The following is a 12,859-nucleotide window of genomic DNA, read 5'->3' as shown; positions in this document are numbered from 1 at the left end:
GTAAACAATCACAGTCATTCAGCCAGCAGCAGTCCTCACAGTCACTGAGAGGGACACATTATTTCCATTAATTGTTATTATTAGATGTTCTGGCCTTTTGTGGGCTTGAAGCTTAATACAGGCTCTCCTTTTTTCTCCTGACCTTTGTTTATAATCATCATCATCATCCTGAGTATTTAAGTCCTGAGTTTCCTCCAGTTCATCGTCTTTGTCATTTTTGATTCTGTTTGTCTGTTTCCAGTTCAGTTCGGTCCCGTCACGTGCATCAAGATCTTCCTGAATTTCTTTGTACTTGTTTATGAGGTGTGATTTACTCTCAGTTTGTTTTTACATGTAAACTGTTTTTCTGGTCGCTATAGAGAAAGGTGCTCATGACAGCACACATTAGTTGGAATCCCGCAAGAGTCAAAATATTATCAAAATTAATTAAAGCTTTAATTTGTCAGATGGTGATGCTTTATTGAATCCTGGAATTTAAACTGAATTTAAATTCATTTTAACATTTTATTGTTTAAAATGAAATTTAATTTACCATAAAAACAATTTGGTGCAAACTCAATGGACTTAGGAGTGACGTTAATGAGTTCACAGGATCATATTTTTAGACATTTTTCATGTAAAATAGTAAGGCGATATTTACCTTCCTTAAGAATGTGGTTCAAAGCCACATCACTGAGCATGCGTATGCAAATAGCACAAATATATAGGAAACATTTCAGGGTGAAAATGATCAGAGATTATTATTTCTCTTCAGTATCTCAGCTGAACTCTCGACTGTGATCGCACCATGATTATTTACTATAAACTGACATTACTGACACTGGTACTGAGCTTTCATCAACAAGGTAAAGATCTTTACATATTTTACGCACACATTTGATTTTGTATGTATATACTTTATTTCACTTTTGTCTCAGGCCATGCGATCATTGGAGGTCACGAGGCTGTGCCTCACAGCAGACCTTACATGGTGCTTTTGCAGATGAACAGCGCAGGTGGTCAAAGAGCCCACTGTGCTGGCTTCCTTCTCAATGAGGATTTTGTGATGACTGCTACACACTGCCAAGCCGAGTGAGTTTAACACACTGTTATGTTTTTTTTTTTTTTTTACCTGTTTAGTGTTTAGGGGCCTCCTGTGGAATCTGTAATCTCAAGATTAAAGTCAAGTCACATATTGAGAGGAGGAAATCTGTTTTTATGCAGCTTCATGGTTATTAGATAAAATGACCCAAAAATATTTTATCTTGTGAACACAAGACCAAAAACTCATTATTTTTATCAAACAAATAATACAATTTTTTTTTTTTTTTAATGTCCTACAAAGTTTTTCTGGGACTTCATAATTATCATGATCAGAATGGTGTACAGCATGTTAATGTGCCTGGGAGAAATGCATTTCCAATGAAAGGCTACGATCCAGTTAATATTAAAAATGATATGATGCTTCTTAAGGTATGTATATATATATAACAAATATGATTGTACTTTTGAAGTTCACCATATTGCTCTAATTTAGTCTTTTTTTCAGAATCTCCAAATTTTTTTTCTCTTTTTTTTTGGCTGTTGCTCTGTTCATTCAAGTTGTACTGAAATCCCTTACATACTGATTTTTATTTTACTTTTTTCCCTCTTCGATTTACTGAAATTGAGCCCAACTGAATACAGCACTAAAACAGACTGTAGTTAACAGTGCTAATATCTTTTAAAGGGTTTTCTCTCTCTCTTCCTTAAGTTGAGCACCAAGGCAAAGTTGAACGACAAAGTGAAACCCATCGCTCTTGCTGACCGTGATGATGGATCTCTGCCAAAAGCATGTGTCATTTCTGGTTGGGGAAGCACAGAAAACAGCAAATATATGTCTGTCAAACTCCTGGAAGTAAATGTGACCCTGACTGACAATGAGCTGTGTGCTAACACAAACATGTACTGCTCTGAGGGTGAGAGAGAACCTGGTCAGGTAAGTGTATTTTTGTACACTAACATCGAGAAAAAAACTTTGGTCAACAACGGAAATTCTCTTCCAAAGCAATCACTAAATACTGTGTAAATACTGAATACTTCCAGGGAGACGCTGGTGGTCCATTAGTCTGTGAAGATGGAAAGGCATATGGGGTGATATCCGCCGACATACCAAACCCAGATGGCTCAACAATTCAGGGTTATACTAAGATACCTGACCACAGAGACTCCATCAAAGAACATAAGGGAAAGTTACATTCTCCGACAACCGATACAGTAACCATCATTCCTGTTTCTAAGGAACATCATATTTGTGTTAGAGATGCTGATTAGTCTAATAATACATGGTAATTAACAGAAATTAAATCAGCTGTTCTGATGAACAGAACATTTGATAGTTTGTCAGATATGTGATTTTCCACAGATTACAGCAAAGGGAATATTTTTGGGTTTTAGACGGCTGGAGAACATTACAGAGGCTTTGGTTCCAAGCATTTTTTTGTCATTGTTTATTAAGTTAAACACAAAACAAAGCTCAACTGATCAGGAAACTAACTGTCAACAATGAAAATAGTAATCGCTGGAATCCTTCAATCTTCAAACAACATGAGGTGCATTTAAAAATCAACATGGACTGAACTGTGGTCATCAAATTGTGTAATGTATGTGTCCTTTTACTTAAAAAGAAAAAAACAGCTCAAACAGCGAGAGAAACCTTCCGGTGATAAACTGCAGATTCACATCAGACAGAGGAAATGGTGACAGCAATCTGCACTTCCTGATTATTACAAAAATAATGAGAGACGCAAGAACATTTCCACATGTGTGACTAAACCAGATACACGAAACTGAGAAACAAACTGGACTTTAAATGATTAATTTACTGAAAAGGGTAATTAAATAATTATAATGGGTAAAAACTTGGATTAAAAACCACCATAATTAGAGGCTTATGTGGCCATAGAAAGGCGATGCATAAAATAATAGAAAGCACATGAATGAGTACAGAAAACCCTTTCACTCGGTAGTTGGTGTAGATTTACAACAAAAATATGTTTTACCACATGTGCATTAAAATTTAATGTCATAACATTTATCTTTTCACTTAAACAGTGGTTGTCCTGCAATAGTTGAACAAACAGTAACGGCATTTCTCTGCAACTTAAACCTCTATAAGACAAACACATTAGTGTCTTTATTGAAAAGAATTTTTACATTTAAATTTAAATTGACAAGACAAATATATTCAGAAATTTAAATCAATGTATAAAGGTATGGTTTTCATGCAGTCCAATGTAATAAATTCTCATGGTTATACAACATTTGGAAGCAGCTGCACAATTACATGACTGAGCTATGAATATGTGAAGGCGGTGGTAACACGTGTGTTACTTCTTCCCACTGCTTTTTGAACACTGGTTGTACTACAGGACAGTATTTTCCTTTTCGTATATATGCTCTATTTTGTATGTATGTACGTATATGCTTGAAATAAATGATCTCTCAATCAATCGCCTCGGTTAATAAACATGGTGAGCTTCATGCAAGCACAGCTTAATGGATGGTGGCCAGAAACACTGAGACTGTGCAGTGAATTAAAACTTGATTGCATCTGCTTGTTCACGCCAGACTGAGACAAAGCAGGGAAAGAAAGACTGAAGTCAGGTTTGTGTTTTATATAGATTTTAGAGACCAGCACAATAAAGAATGTAAACAGCAGTTTGTATAAAAGGTAGGATCTCCTCTGGAGTGCAGTCACCCATCTGCACACGGACTATAATACCATCTCATGTGGAGAATAAATTTGGTCTGTTTATCTATTTTTGAAGAAAGATGTAGTAACTTACTAATAACTTGCGCTGTTGTAGGTTTCCACTTGCTTTTATATGTGATTTTATACATCAGCTTTTTTAATGATCTGTACATGGCAGGCCACGAATCAAAGCAAACAGGCTGTATCCCAATTCAGAGCCCTGAGTACTTTCTCCCACACTGAAAACACTTGAATGATAAAATTATGGGAACATTGCCTAATAAGATTGATTCAGGACAGACAGTTAGTTTAAACTTTTCTAGCAGTCCTTCACAAACAGGGAACAGTCTGTCTATTCTCTTCATCTGTCAGCTGCTGCGGGCTCTTCCTCCTCCTCTTCCTCACACACTGCTGAGTTTGTCCTGGTGGATCATCAGGGGTGCAAAGCCTCACAGATGATGTGCAGCAGTGGGTCCCTCAGTCTGTCCTCACTCGGGACACTTGCTGTTGTCACACATGGAAATCAAATGTGTGATAAGCTGCAGGATTCAAACACAAGTGTAACTTATAAATACATGTTCATACTTTTATTCCACAATCAGAGAGAAAGAAACAGAGAGAAAGTGCAGGACAGACAGACAGGTGACAGTCTCAGGTGTATACACTGCTACAAAACAGCACCAGAGAAGGAGGATTTAGTCAATACGCCGTCATTCAAACAAAGGTAAGTCAGCTTGAGTACTGCAAGTGAAATGCATTTAATTTCCCCCGTATTTTCAGATTAGTGCAAGCATCAATTCATTAATGAGGGGGAAATTACAGTGAGAACATGTGGAGGCTCTGTTAGATGGATAACATAGTGAGTTCAGTGCATTGATGTGACATTGTCCTGAAGCATTTAGTCATTCTCTATGGTTAAAGAAATTGCAATCATTAATTCATATTTATTATAAATAATCCTAATTATACATCTTGCTTCCGTGTTTATGTCCTGTGTCACTAAAATACATTCTTTTTTTGTTTTATACATTGATTAATGACCTGCAGAATCTCCTTATCATATTAAGTGATTCATATTTGTCACTTAAAGTCGAACTTTATGCTTTCTCCCTCTTGAAAGTGATTACATCCTTGCATTACATAATTTAGGTTCATTTTTTGCTGGCAGATTAAAAAAACAAAAACAAAACAGGCAGATTTAGAATATAACATGCAACATTCTATAGATGGATACTGTTAATAGGAAAATTGTACTTAGTAGTCAGTATAATCTTTTAATGATATAAGTTTGCATATGGTAGAATGCTGCATGTAATTATTTGTGTGTAGAAGTATATGGTTGGTGGCATATTGAAAGAATGTCTCATCCTAGGAGGTCTGTAACATTCTAGGGTGTTCACCCCCACATCCTAGGAGCATGGGAGAGGTCGTACCTTGTCTTATTGTTTTACGGTAGGATTAACGTAGCTATATCTGTTTTAGTCTAAGTGCCTTTTGGTTTGATGAACTGCTGGACTTCGAGACCAGCAGGTTTAGGGAAGTCTTTATGGGGTCACACTCTGACCCCACACACACACACACACACACACACACACACACACAAGCACCCACTGAAGTATAAATAAAAGACCGGGGCAGTTTCTCAGCGCGAGTCTCTCAGTCTGGAGGCTGCCCTTGCTAGCAAGAAGTTCTGTGTGTTTCTCTTCTCTGAGTCTTTACTGAAGAAGTGTTTTAGAATATATTTCTTAACAAATACATAAAAAGATTTTTTTAAAATTACATGTATTGTCTTTAAATTAACTTTGTGTGTGTTTCAGGTGCACGGCACTGAATGAACCAGCATTGCAGGCATGGGTCATTGTGAGCATCACAGGGAAGGTTGAAACCGCCCACTGCACCTGTGTGCCCGGAGTCGCGGATGCCTGCAGCCATGTCACCCCTCTTCTGTTTAATGTAGAAGCAACAGTGTTGATCCGTGGCACAAGGACGGTTACAGATGAACCTGCATACGCATACTGGGTTTTGCTGGGCAATATGACCATGATACAGTCAGAGGTTGGCCATAAGACAGACTTCTCTTCAGCTGCCCCGAAAAAGGCTCTCAATCAAAACACAAACAGACCATCTGTAGTGACAGGTAAAAGAAGCCATCCTCAGAAAAGAAAAATTCCACCTGCTAAATTCAAATCAAATTCAAATTCAAATTTTATTTGTCACGTACACAGTCATACACAGTACGATATGTAGTGAAATGCTTGGACAACTGCTCGTGACCTAAGGAAAACAAAAAAGGAAAAGGCTATGAATAAGATAGGAAATAAATATGAAAAATTAAAAAGGGTAAATTTAACTAGGAAGGAATAAAATATAAATTAAGGTTAAAAAGGAAATAACTGTACAACACAAATTAGAATGAAGGGTAAATTAAACTGGGAAAGAATAAGATAAAATATATAAATTAAAGTTGAAAATAAAATAACTATACAACAAAATACACAATATCAGTGTTGGGACTAACGCGTTATTAAGTAACGCGTTACAGTAACTACGTTATTATTGTGGTAACGAGCACGGTAACTAGTTATTATGCCAAAACTAGGAACGCATTACTTGTTACTGGGATTTAGATAGGGTCGTTACTCGTTACTTCGTGTGGTGGCTATCACGGAGTTTATCGCTCACTTTGCGCCGAAAGAGGAAACCAGCGGATGTTGCGCTAAACAACAGCAGCACGTTTAAGCTTGATCAGCTATTGTTAGAATTTATTTAATATTAATTTCTAGTATCAGCTGATGTTTGCTGGAGCCACAGCTGCAAAAAAGCTGCTGGTCATGATATGGTTTGGTTATCTGGTGAGAGGGAAACATGAAGATGAAACCAGGAGATGTCCTTACTGGATCATCAGAGCTGAACAGGTGATGGAGAAACAGGTTAACCTTTTAGGTGACATGAATGAGTTGAAGGGAAGTTATGAACTGTTTCTGAGAGACAAATAACCCCAGGATCCTTTTTTAGGTAGCTGACAGCTGGTAACTGTGCAGGGGCGGGTCTAGCAAAGTGTTGCCAGGTGGGCCAGGTAGGGCATTAACAGGGAGAGGTGGGCACAAAGAAATACTTTTCTTTCTTATTCTCATTTAAAATGTCTAGCTTTTAAAAAATAATTATCTGAATCTTACAACAAACGATTGATAGATTGATGCATATATACCATCAAAACAGTGTACATCACTATAACAACAGCGTTTGTTTTCATTCAAAGGCTTTATGATTTTTCCTATAATGGTGGGCCAGTCTCTAGTCAAAATGCCCAGGACGATTTTTTTGTCCCAGTCCAGCCCTGTATGCAGCTCATCTGCAGTCTGGTGTTACCTACATCTTCCTATTCAGAAGGCAGAATTTCCGAGTTCTGAGTACAATCGAAAGCACCACGACTGCAGATTTTGTGTTGGATGTAAAAGGCGCACATGACGCTGTGATGTAGGCTAGAATCATGGCAGCAGTCAATGACGGTCCAGGCGTGGGATTTCTCTCGTGGAAATATGCACATTATCTTTTTCTTTCTATTGGTAGGTGGCACAGTGCACTTGTGGCAAGTAAGCAAGCTAGAAGACTGGCAAAGTTATGGAAGCAACACATTAACAAGAAAATTCTGAGTAAAACCAAAGTTACTTTCCCTAGTAACTAGTTACTTTGAAAGTAACGAGTAACTTGAAGTAACTGAGTTACTTTTGAGAGAAGTAACTAGTAATGTAACTAAGTTACTATTTTAAACTAACTTACCCAACACTGCACAATATAAGAATGTATGAAGAAATGTATGAAGAAATATAAATAACGCGACTGTGGCTCAGGGGGTTGGGAATCGCATCTGTAACCGGAAGGTCGCCGGTTCGATCCGTGGGCTCTCTGTCCGGGTCGTTGTGTCCTTGGGCAAGACACTTTACCCTACCGCCTACTGGTGTTGGCCAGAGGGGCAGCCTCGCTTCTGTCAGTCTGCCCCAGGGCAGCTGTGGCTACAACTGTAGCTGCCTCCACCAGTGTGTGAATGTGAGAGTGAATGAATAGTGGTATTGTAAAGCGCTTTGAGTGCCTTGAAAAGCAAGAATTTCTCCAAGCATAGTTCTGTTCTGAATAACCCATAATGTTTTATTTAGGGGGTCTACATTTGTGTCTGAAGCGCATTGCCATGTAAATAATTTGCATTTACTGTATATGTGCTTACTAAGTAACACTGTTCAAAAAGTTGAATAAAGAAACAAAATTATTTTTGCCTTTTAATTAAAACCACTTTGTAGAATATCACATCAGTTACAATGTAGAATCAATGTATAGTTTACAAATGACAAAATGTTCACATAAAATCATGACAACATTTAAATAATATCACGCACTATTAGCGTTCTGTAATTTCCTGTCTCTTTTGAAAACTTATAAGTACATACACAGCACAAGACTTTTAAGAGTATTTAACAAGAGCATTTTCCCCTGGTTTTACTACCACTCACTCATTCACCAAAACGCAGAAACCTTCACTATCTTATCCAAAAGGGTCACCTCTTCACCCTCACATGGAAGAACTAATCTGATTGGCATAGTGGTATGCTATGTAGCGTGTAGTTTGAAGCAGGGATTTCATAGTGCCCCATATGTAGCATTGGAACCCAGTCAGGATTTGTGCCATCCATTGCATAGGCTGGTTGGCCTGCAATAATGAAAAACAATTAGCAACTCTATAAATAGAGTGAGTGTTTTAACCAATGCATGAAACGATACATAAGTTGTAACGGCTGCCGTTTTCTTCGTGAGTATTTATTCAACGGCGTGCTGCGGGGAAAGGCCTGTTCTAACGTTTGAGTCTAAGGTTTATTTTTAGCACCTGGCGGCTCTTTTTTGCTCTCATCTATGGGCTCAAATTGTGGTCATAAATATTTTGTTATTTATTTGTGGGGCGGTCGTGGTTCAAGAGTTGGGAGTTCGCCTTGTAATCGGAAGATTGCCTGTTCGAGTTTCACATGTACTTCTTGGCTAAGTCCACACACAAATCTTTTTTACACATACAAATCTTTTTTACAAGTACAACATATTTATGACCACAATTTGAGCCCATACTCATCCGTAAACACTCTTTCACGTCATTCAGTTTATTTTGAAAAGCAGTGGTGTGTCCAGCGGGGTGGCCTGGGGGGGCACAGGCCACCCCTCCAACCAGACTGGCCACCCCAGGTGCCACCCCGAAGCTAAAACAATAAAATTTAATGAAATATCAAATGTACGATTATGGTTTCACAGTGAAGCTCAGATATCCGAGGGTAAGTGAATGCAGCACCGGCTTCCGCACTATGCGCATCATGTTAGCAAAGGTAGGAGAGCCAAGCACGAAAGACGGCACCGCAGAAAACATTTTTTCTGCGAAAGATTAACAAGTTAACATAGCTGGACTAGCCATTGGACGTTTGCATGGTGGGCTGATGACTTTTTTTTTTTTTTTTTTGTAATGGCATGAACAATGAGAGGTGGTGGCTATGGCGGAGCTTCCACAGAGGCAACAGGTGGATGAGGGAAGGTGAGGCAGGAGGAGAGACCCGAGGCGGCTGCCGGTCCGAGTGTCAGGTGAACTGAACTTCAGGTAAGAAGTTATGACCTGCAGTCTATCTGGGTCAGATATAAACCAAGTTTAGGTGGAGTTTATTTTCGTTGTGCTGAGTTTTTACAGTCAGTTACAATAACTCGTACTGCGTGAGCTAGCATGATGAGTTTATACAGCTGTTCGGTTGCTATGATGTTACTGATAGTGAACTTTATTTTATTCATAAGTTTAGTTAGTAGAGTTGCCAACAGCTCCTTAAAAAATGCAATGGTCCCTCATTTAGAGAAAATATTACGCGTTTCGTATTGAGCTGAGAAGAGACACAGTTTGTCCCGTACTTCAGCTAGGATGGAAAAAGACACAAAGCTGGAGTTATTCTGTCTTTACAGCTGCCTCTTCTATTGCTACTTCAATCATGAAACTGATCAATGATCAGCTGATCATCTCTCTTGTTTGTTTATCGCCCACTTTGCGCCAGAAACAGGAAACCAGCGGATGTCGCGCTAAACAACAGCAGCATGTTTAAGCTTGATCAGCTGTTGTTAGAATTTATTTAATATTAATTTCTAGTATCAACCGTAAAGCTGGTGGTCATGATATCTGTTTGGTTATCTGGTGAGAGGGAAACATGAAGATGAAACCAGGAGATGTCCTTACTGAATCATCAGAGCTGAACAGGTGATGGAGAAACAGCTTTACCTTTTAGGTGACATGAATGAGTTGAAGTTATGAACTGTTTCTGAGAGACAAATAACACCAGGATCCTTTTCTAAGTAGCTGACAGCTGGTAACTGTGCAGGGGCGGGTCTAGCAAAGTGTTGCGAGGGGCCCAGGTAGGGCATTAACAGGGAGAGGGGGGCACAAAGAAATACTTTTCTTTTTTATTCCCAATTCAAATATTTAGCTTTTATTAAATAATTATCTGAATCTTGCGAACAAAGTTTTTATCTGACGTAAAATGTATAGAAATCATACATATACCAAAAAGACTGTACATCACTGTCACAGCAACATTTGTTTTCATTCAAAGGGTTTATGGCTTTAATACCTGGTGGGCCGGTCTGTAGTCAAAATGCCCGATTTTTTGTCCCAGTCCAGCCCTGCAGGTTAATACTGGCAGTGTCACCGTGCCAGCTGACTGTATTTCATCATCAGCCAGTGCTGTTCTTTATACATCAATATTACCAAAGTTTACCATGAGGCAGCATATAAAGTATTTACTTGCTTTCAGGTTTTATTCAAATGTTAGTCTTTTCAGTTGTTTCCCCACTTTTTTCCTGTTTCAAAATCAAACACCAGTTTGTGAGAAGATTATCTTCTTTTTTTTAACAGGCATTGGTTTTGCATTGACATTGGCTAATTTGCCAATTGTATGTTAAAAATGTTTTTGCCCAAAACATATGTGCACTACATGTCAGTAAAAATACTATGCAAATATTGATGTCCTTGAATACTGAATAAACACTGACTGATTGTATCTCTTGTACTTTATCAACGCAGTATCTAAAAACTTTGCACCGTAGTGGTTAAAATCTCATTCTAATAAGAGTTAAAAGCGCATTCGGTTATTAGGTTTATAGGGTTATTGAATTATGGTTAACGGTTGGTAGAATTGTTTTTAACATTATCTGCCAATTACATCTGCCACGCTTCTCCAAATCTGTGCCCCTACCTGGCCCCCCCCAACAAAAATTTTCTAGACACGCCACTGTTGAAAAGTCTCAACAGGATCTTGAGCTTTATTGTGAAAGGGAAATAAACAAGCAGACACGATGGTTTTACCGTCCTTGTTGCTAACGACAACACCTAAAAACAGTCGCTACACCCTCTCCAGTGACATCACACTCCAGAGCAGACGTCGGTGTCACGTGATACATTTTCAGCTTTGATCTGGTCCTACCAGCTCATAAATAGGGGCGGAGGCAAGGCAAGTTTATTTGTATAGCACAATTCAACACCGAGGGTTTTCTTTGCAGAGACATTAGAAACAAAAGTTATTACAGACAGACACTAGTAACGGGATCAGAGAACAGCACAGAAAAAACTCAAATGGATTCCTTTAAAGGAGACTGTCCACAGGAAACCAGGCCCATAGAAATATCTGAAGAGGAGATGCAGACACTTCTCTTCAAATCCGCCTTTATGACCCGTACACAGGCAAAGAGACGAGAAATGGATGAAAAAAACTTTATCGTTCAGTTTGTTGTAAAGCTTTCAAACACCATTACAACAAAAACTAAATTAGTCATAAAACCCATCGACATGTTTTCACTCATCAAAACAGTCACAGAAAAAACTGCAGGAAAATTACCTGCAGAACTGCCAACATCTATAAACAGGGTGGTTAAGTCTGTTTTCCATGGACTGCAGAAGATGTACAACTCCAAGGACTTGCTACAATTTTTGATTGTATTTCGTCAGTCAACATTTGAAGAAAATGTCACAAGAATTTTAATATCAGAGATCAATAAGGTAAAGGAGAAAAGGATAAAGGGTTCTGTTGTTTGGGAAAATCAAACCAGTCCTGCTGAAACGTCTGAAGAACAGATCCCCAGTCCAGGGCAAAGGACACAAGAAACTAAAGAAAGAAACTTTATAATTCAGTTTCTTGTTAGGCTGAACAACATGATCACCTTAAAGACAGGCACAGCAACAAAGCAGGTCAACATTTTTGCCATTTTAGAAAACGTCATTGAAATGGCTGTGGGTAAACTACCCGCACAACTTCTTTAGACAAACTTGTTAGAGCCGTTTATAAGAGTCTAAAGAAGACATATAAGTCTAAAATGATGGTACAGACTGCCATGGAATTCAGGCAGTTAAACTTTGAAGATAATGTAGCAAGAATGTTGATATCTGAAGTGAACAGGATGAAGGAGAAGAGGATTAAGGTTTTTGTTGTTAAGGAGAATAATAACAACAATTCATCTGAACAATCCTCTTCAAACACCACTAGGAACTGTTGTTCTTTTGGGAAATTTCTGAAAACATTGTTTCCCTACAAAATCATAGTCGAAATCAGGCTATGATTTCGACTATGATATATACAATTCACAAGATTTCAACAATTTTAAAATCCTACAGTGTTGGTTCTGTCTCGCATCAGCCCCATCCAAACAGGTCGCGGCAGATGGCTGACCCTCTCTGAGCCTGGTTCTGCTGGAGGTTTCTTCCTGTTGAAAGGGAGTTTTTCCTCCCCACTGTTGCCAAGTGCTTGCTCGTGGGGGATTGTTTGGGTTGGAGCTTTAATTTTGTAAGGTTTTTACCTTACAATTTAAAACACCTCGATTCAGAACCTCTCACTGTTGTTGAAATTGTTTGGCCCTTTCTGTGAGGGCACTGCATGTTCTCAATCTCATTGGGAAATGCTACATTTTGCACATGAATGCAGATTTATTCTAAATTGCAAAATGCATTTGCTAAAAATAAACAAACTAAACTAATGCATGGCTATGGTGTATTTTTATGAATCTCGTACTCAGGTAATAAATACTTTTGTCTTATTACTGAGCAATAATAAAGTTTAAAAAAAAAACCTCATGTCTTTTAATGAACCGCTT

At 38.4% G+C, this 12,859-nt stretch overlaps 1 protein-coding gene across 1 annotated transcript; it reads left to right on the top strand.

Annotated features, from left to right (window-relative positions):
* Positions 1 to 755: 755 nt before the first annotated feature.
* LOC309700598 (granzyme B(G,H)-like) lies at positions 756 to 2,302 on the top strand. Its single transcript, XM_082524253.1, has 5 exons — positions 756 to 845; positions 918 to 1,073; positions 1,316 to 1,452; positions 1,733 to 1,957; positions 2,065 to 2,302. The coding sequence occupies exons 1-5, from the start codon at positions 788 to 790 to the stop codon at positions 2,290 to 2,292; spliced, it is 804 nt and encodes a 267-aa protein (XP_082380379.1). The 5' UTR covers positions 756 to 787; the 3' UTR covers positions 2,293 to 2,302.
* Positions 2,303 to 12,859: the final 10,557 nt, after the last annotated feature.

The sequence above is a fragment of the Aulonocara stuartgranti genome (assembly GCF_965226115.1).
Source record: "Aulonocara stuartgranti genome assembly, chromosome: 23".
In the NCBI taxonomy this organism is placed as follows: Eukaryota; Metazoa; Chordata; class Actinopteri; order Cichliformes; family Cichlidae; genus Aulonocara; species Aulonocara stuartgranti.
This window is presented reverse-complemented; position numbering and strand designations above follow the sequence as displayed.

Coding starts and splice junctions, on each gene's coding strand:
- LOC309700598 (XM_082524253.1), top strand. CDS start 788: ATGATTATTTACTATAAACTGACATTACTGACACTGGTACTGAGCTTT. Junction 1,074..1,315: donor TACACACTGCCAAGCCGAGT/GAGTTTAACACA, acceptor TTTTTTTAATGT/CCTACAAAGTTTTTCTGGGA. Junction 1,958..2,064: donor GTGAGAGAGAACCTGGTCAG/GTAAGTGTATTT, acceptor GAATACTTCCAG/GGAGACGCTGGTGGTCCATT.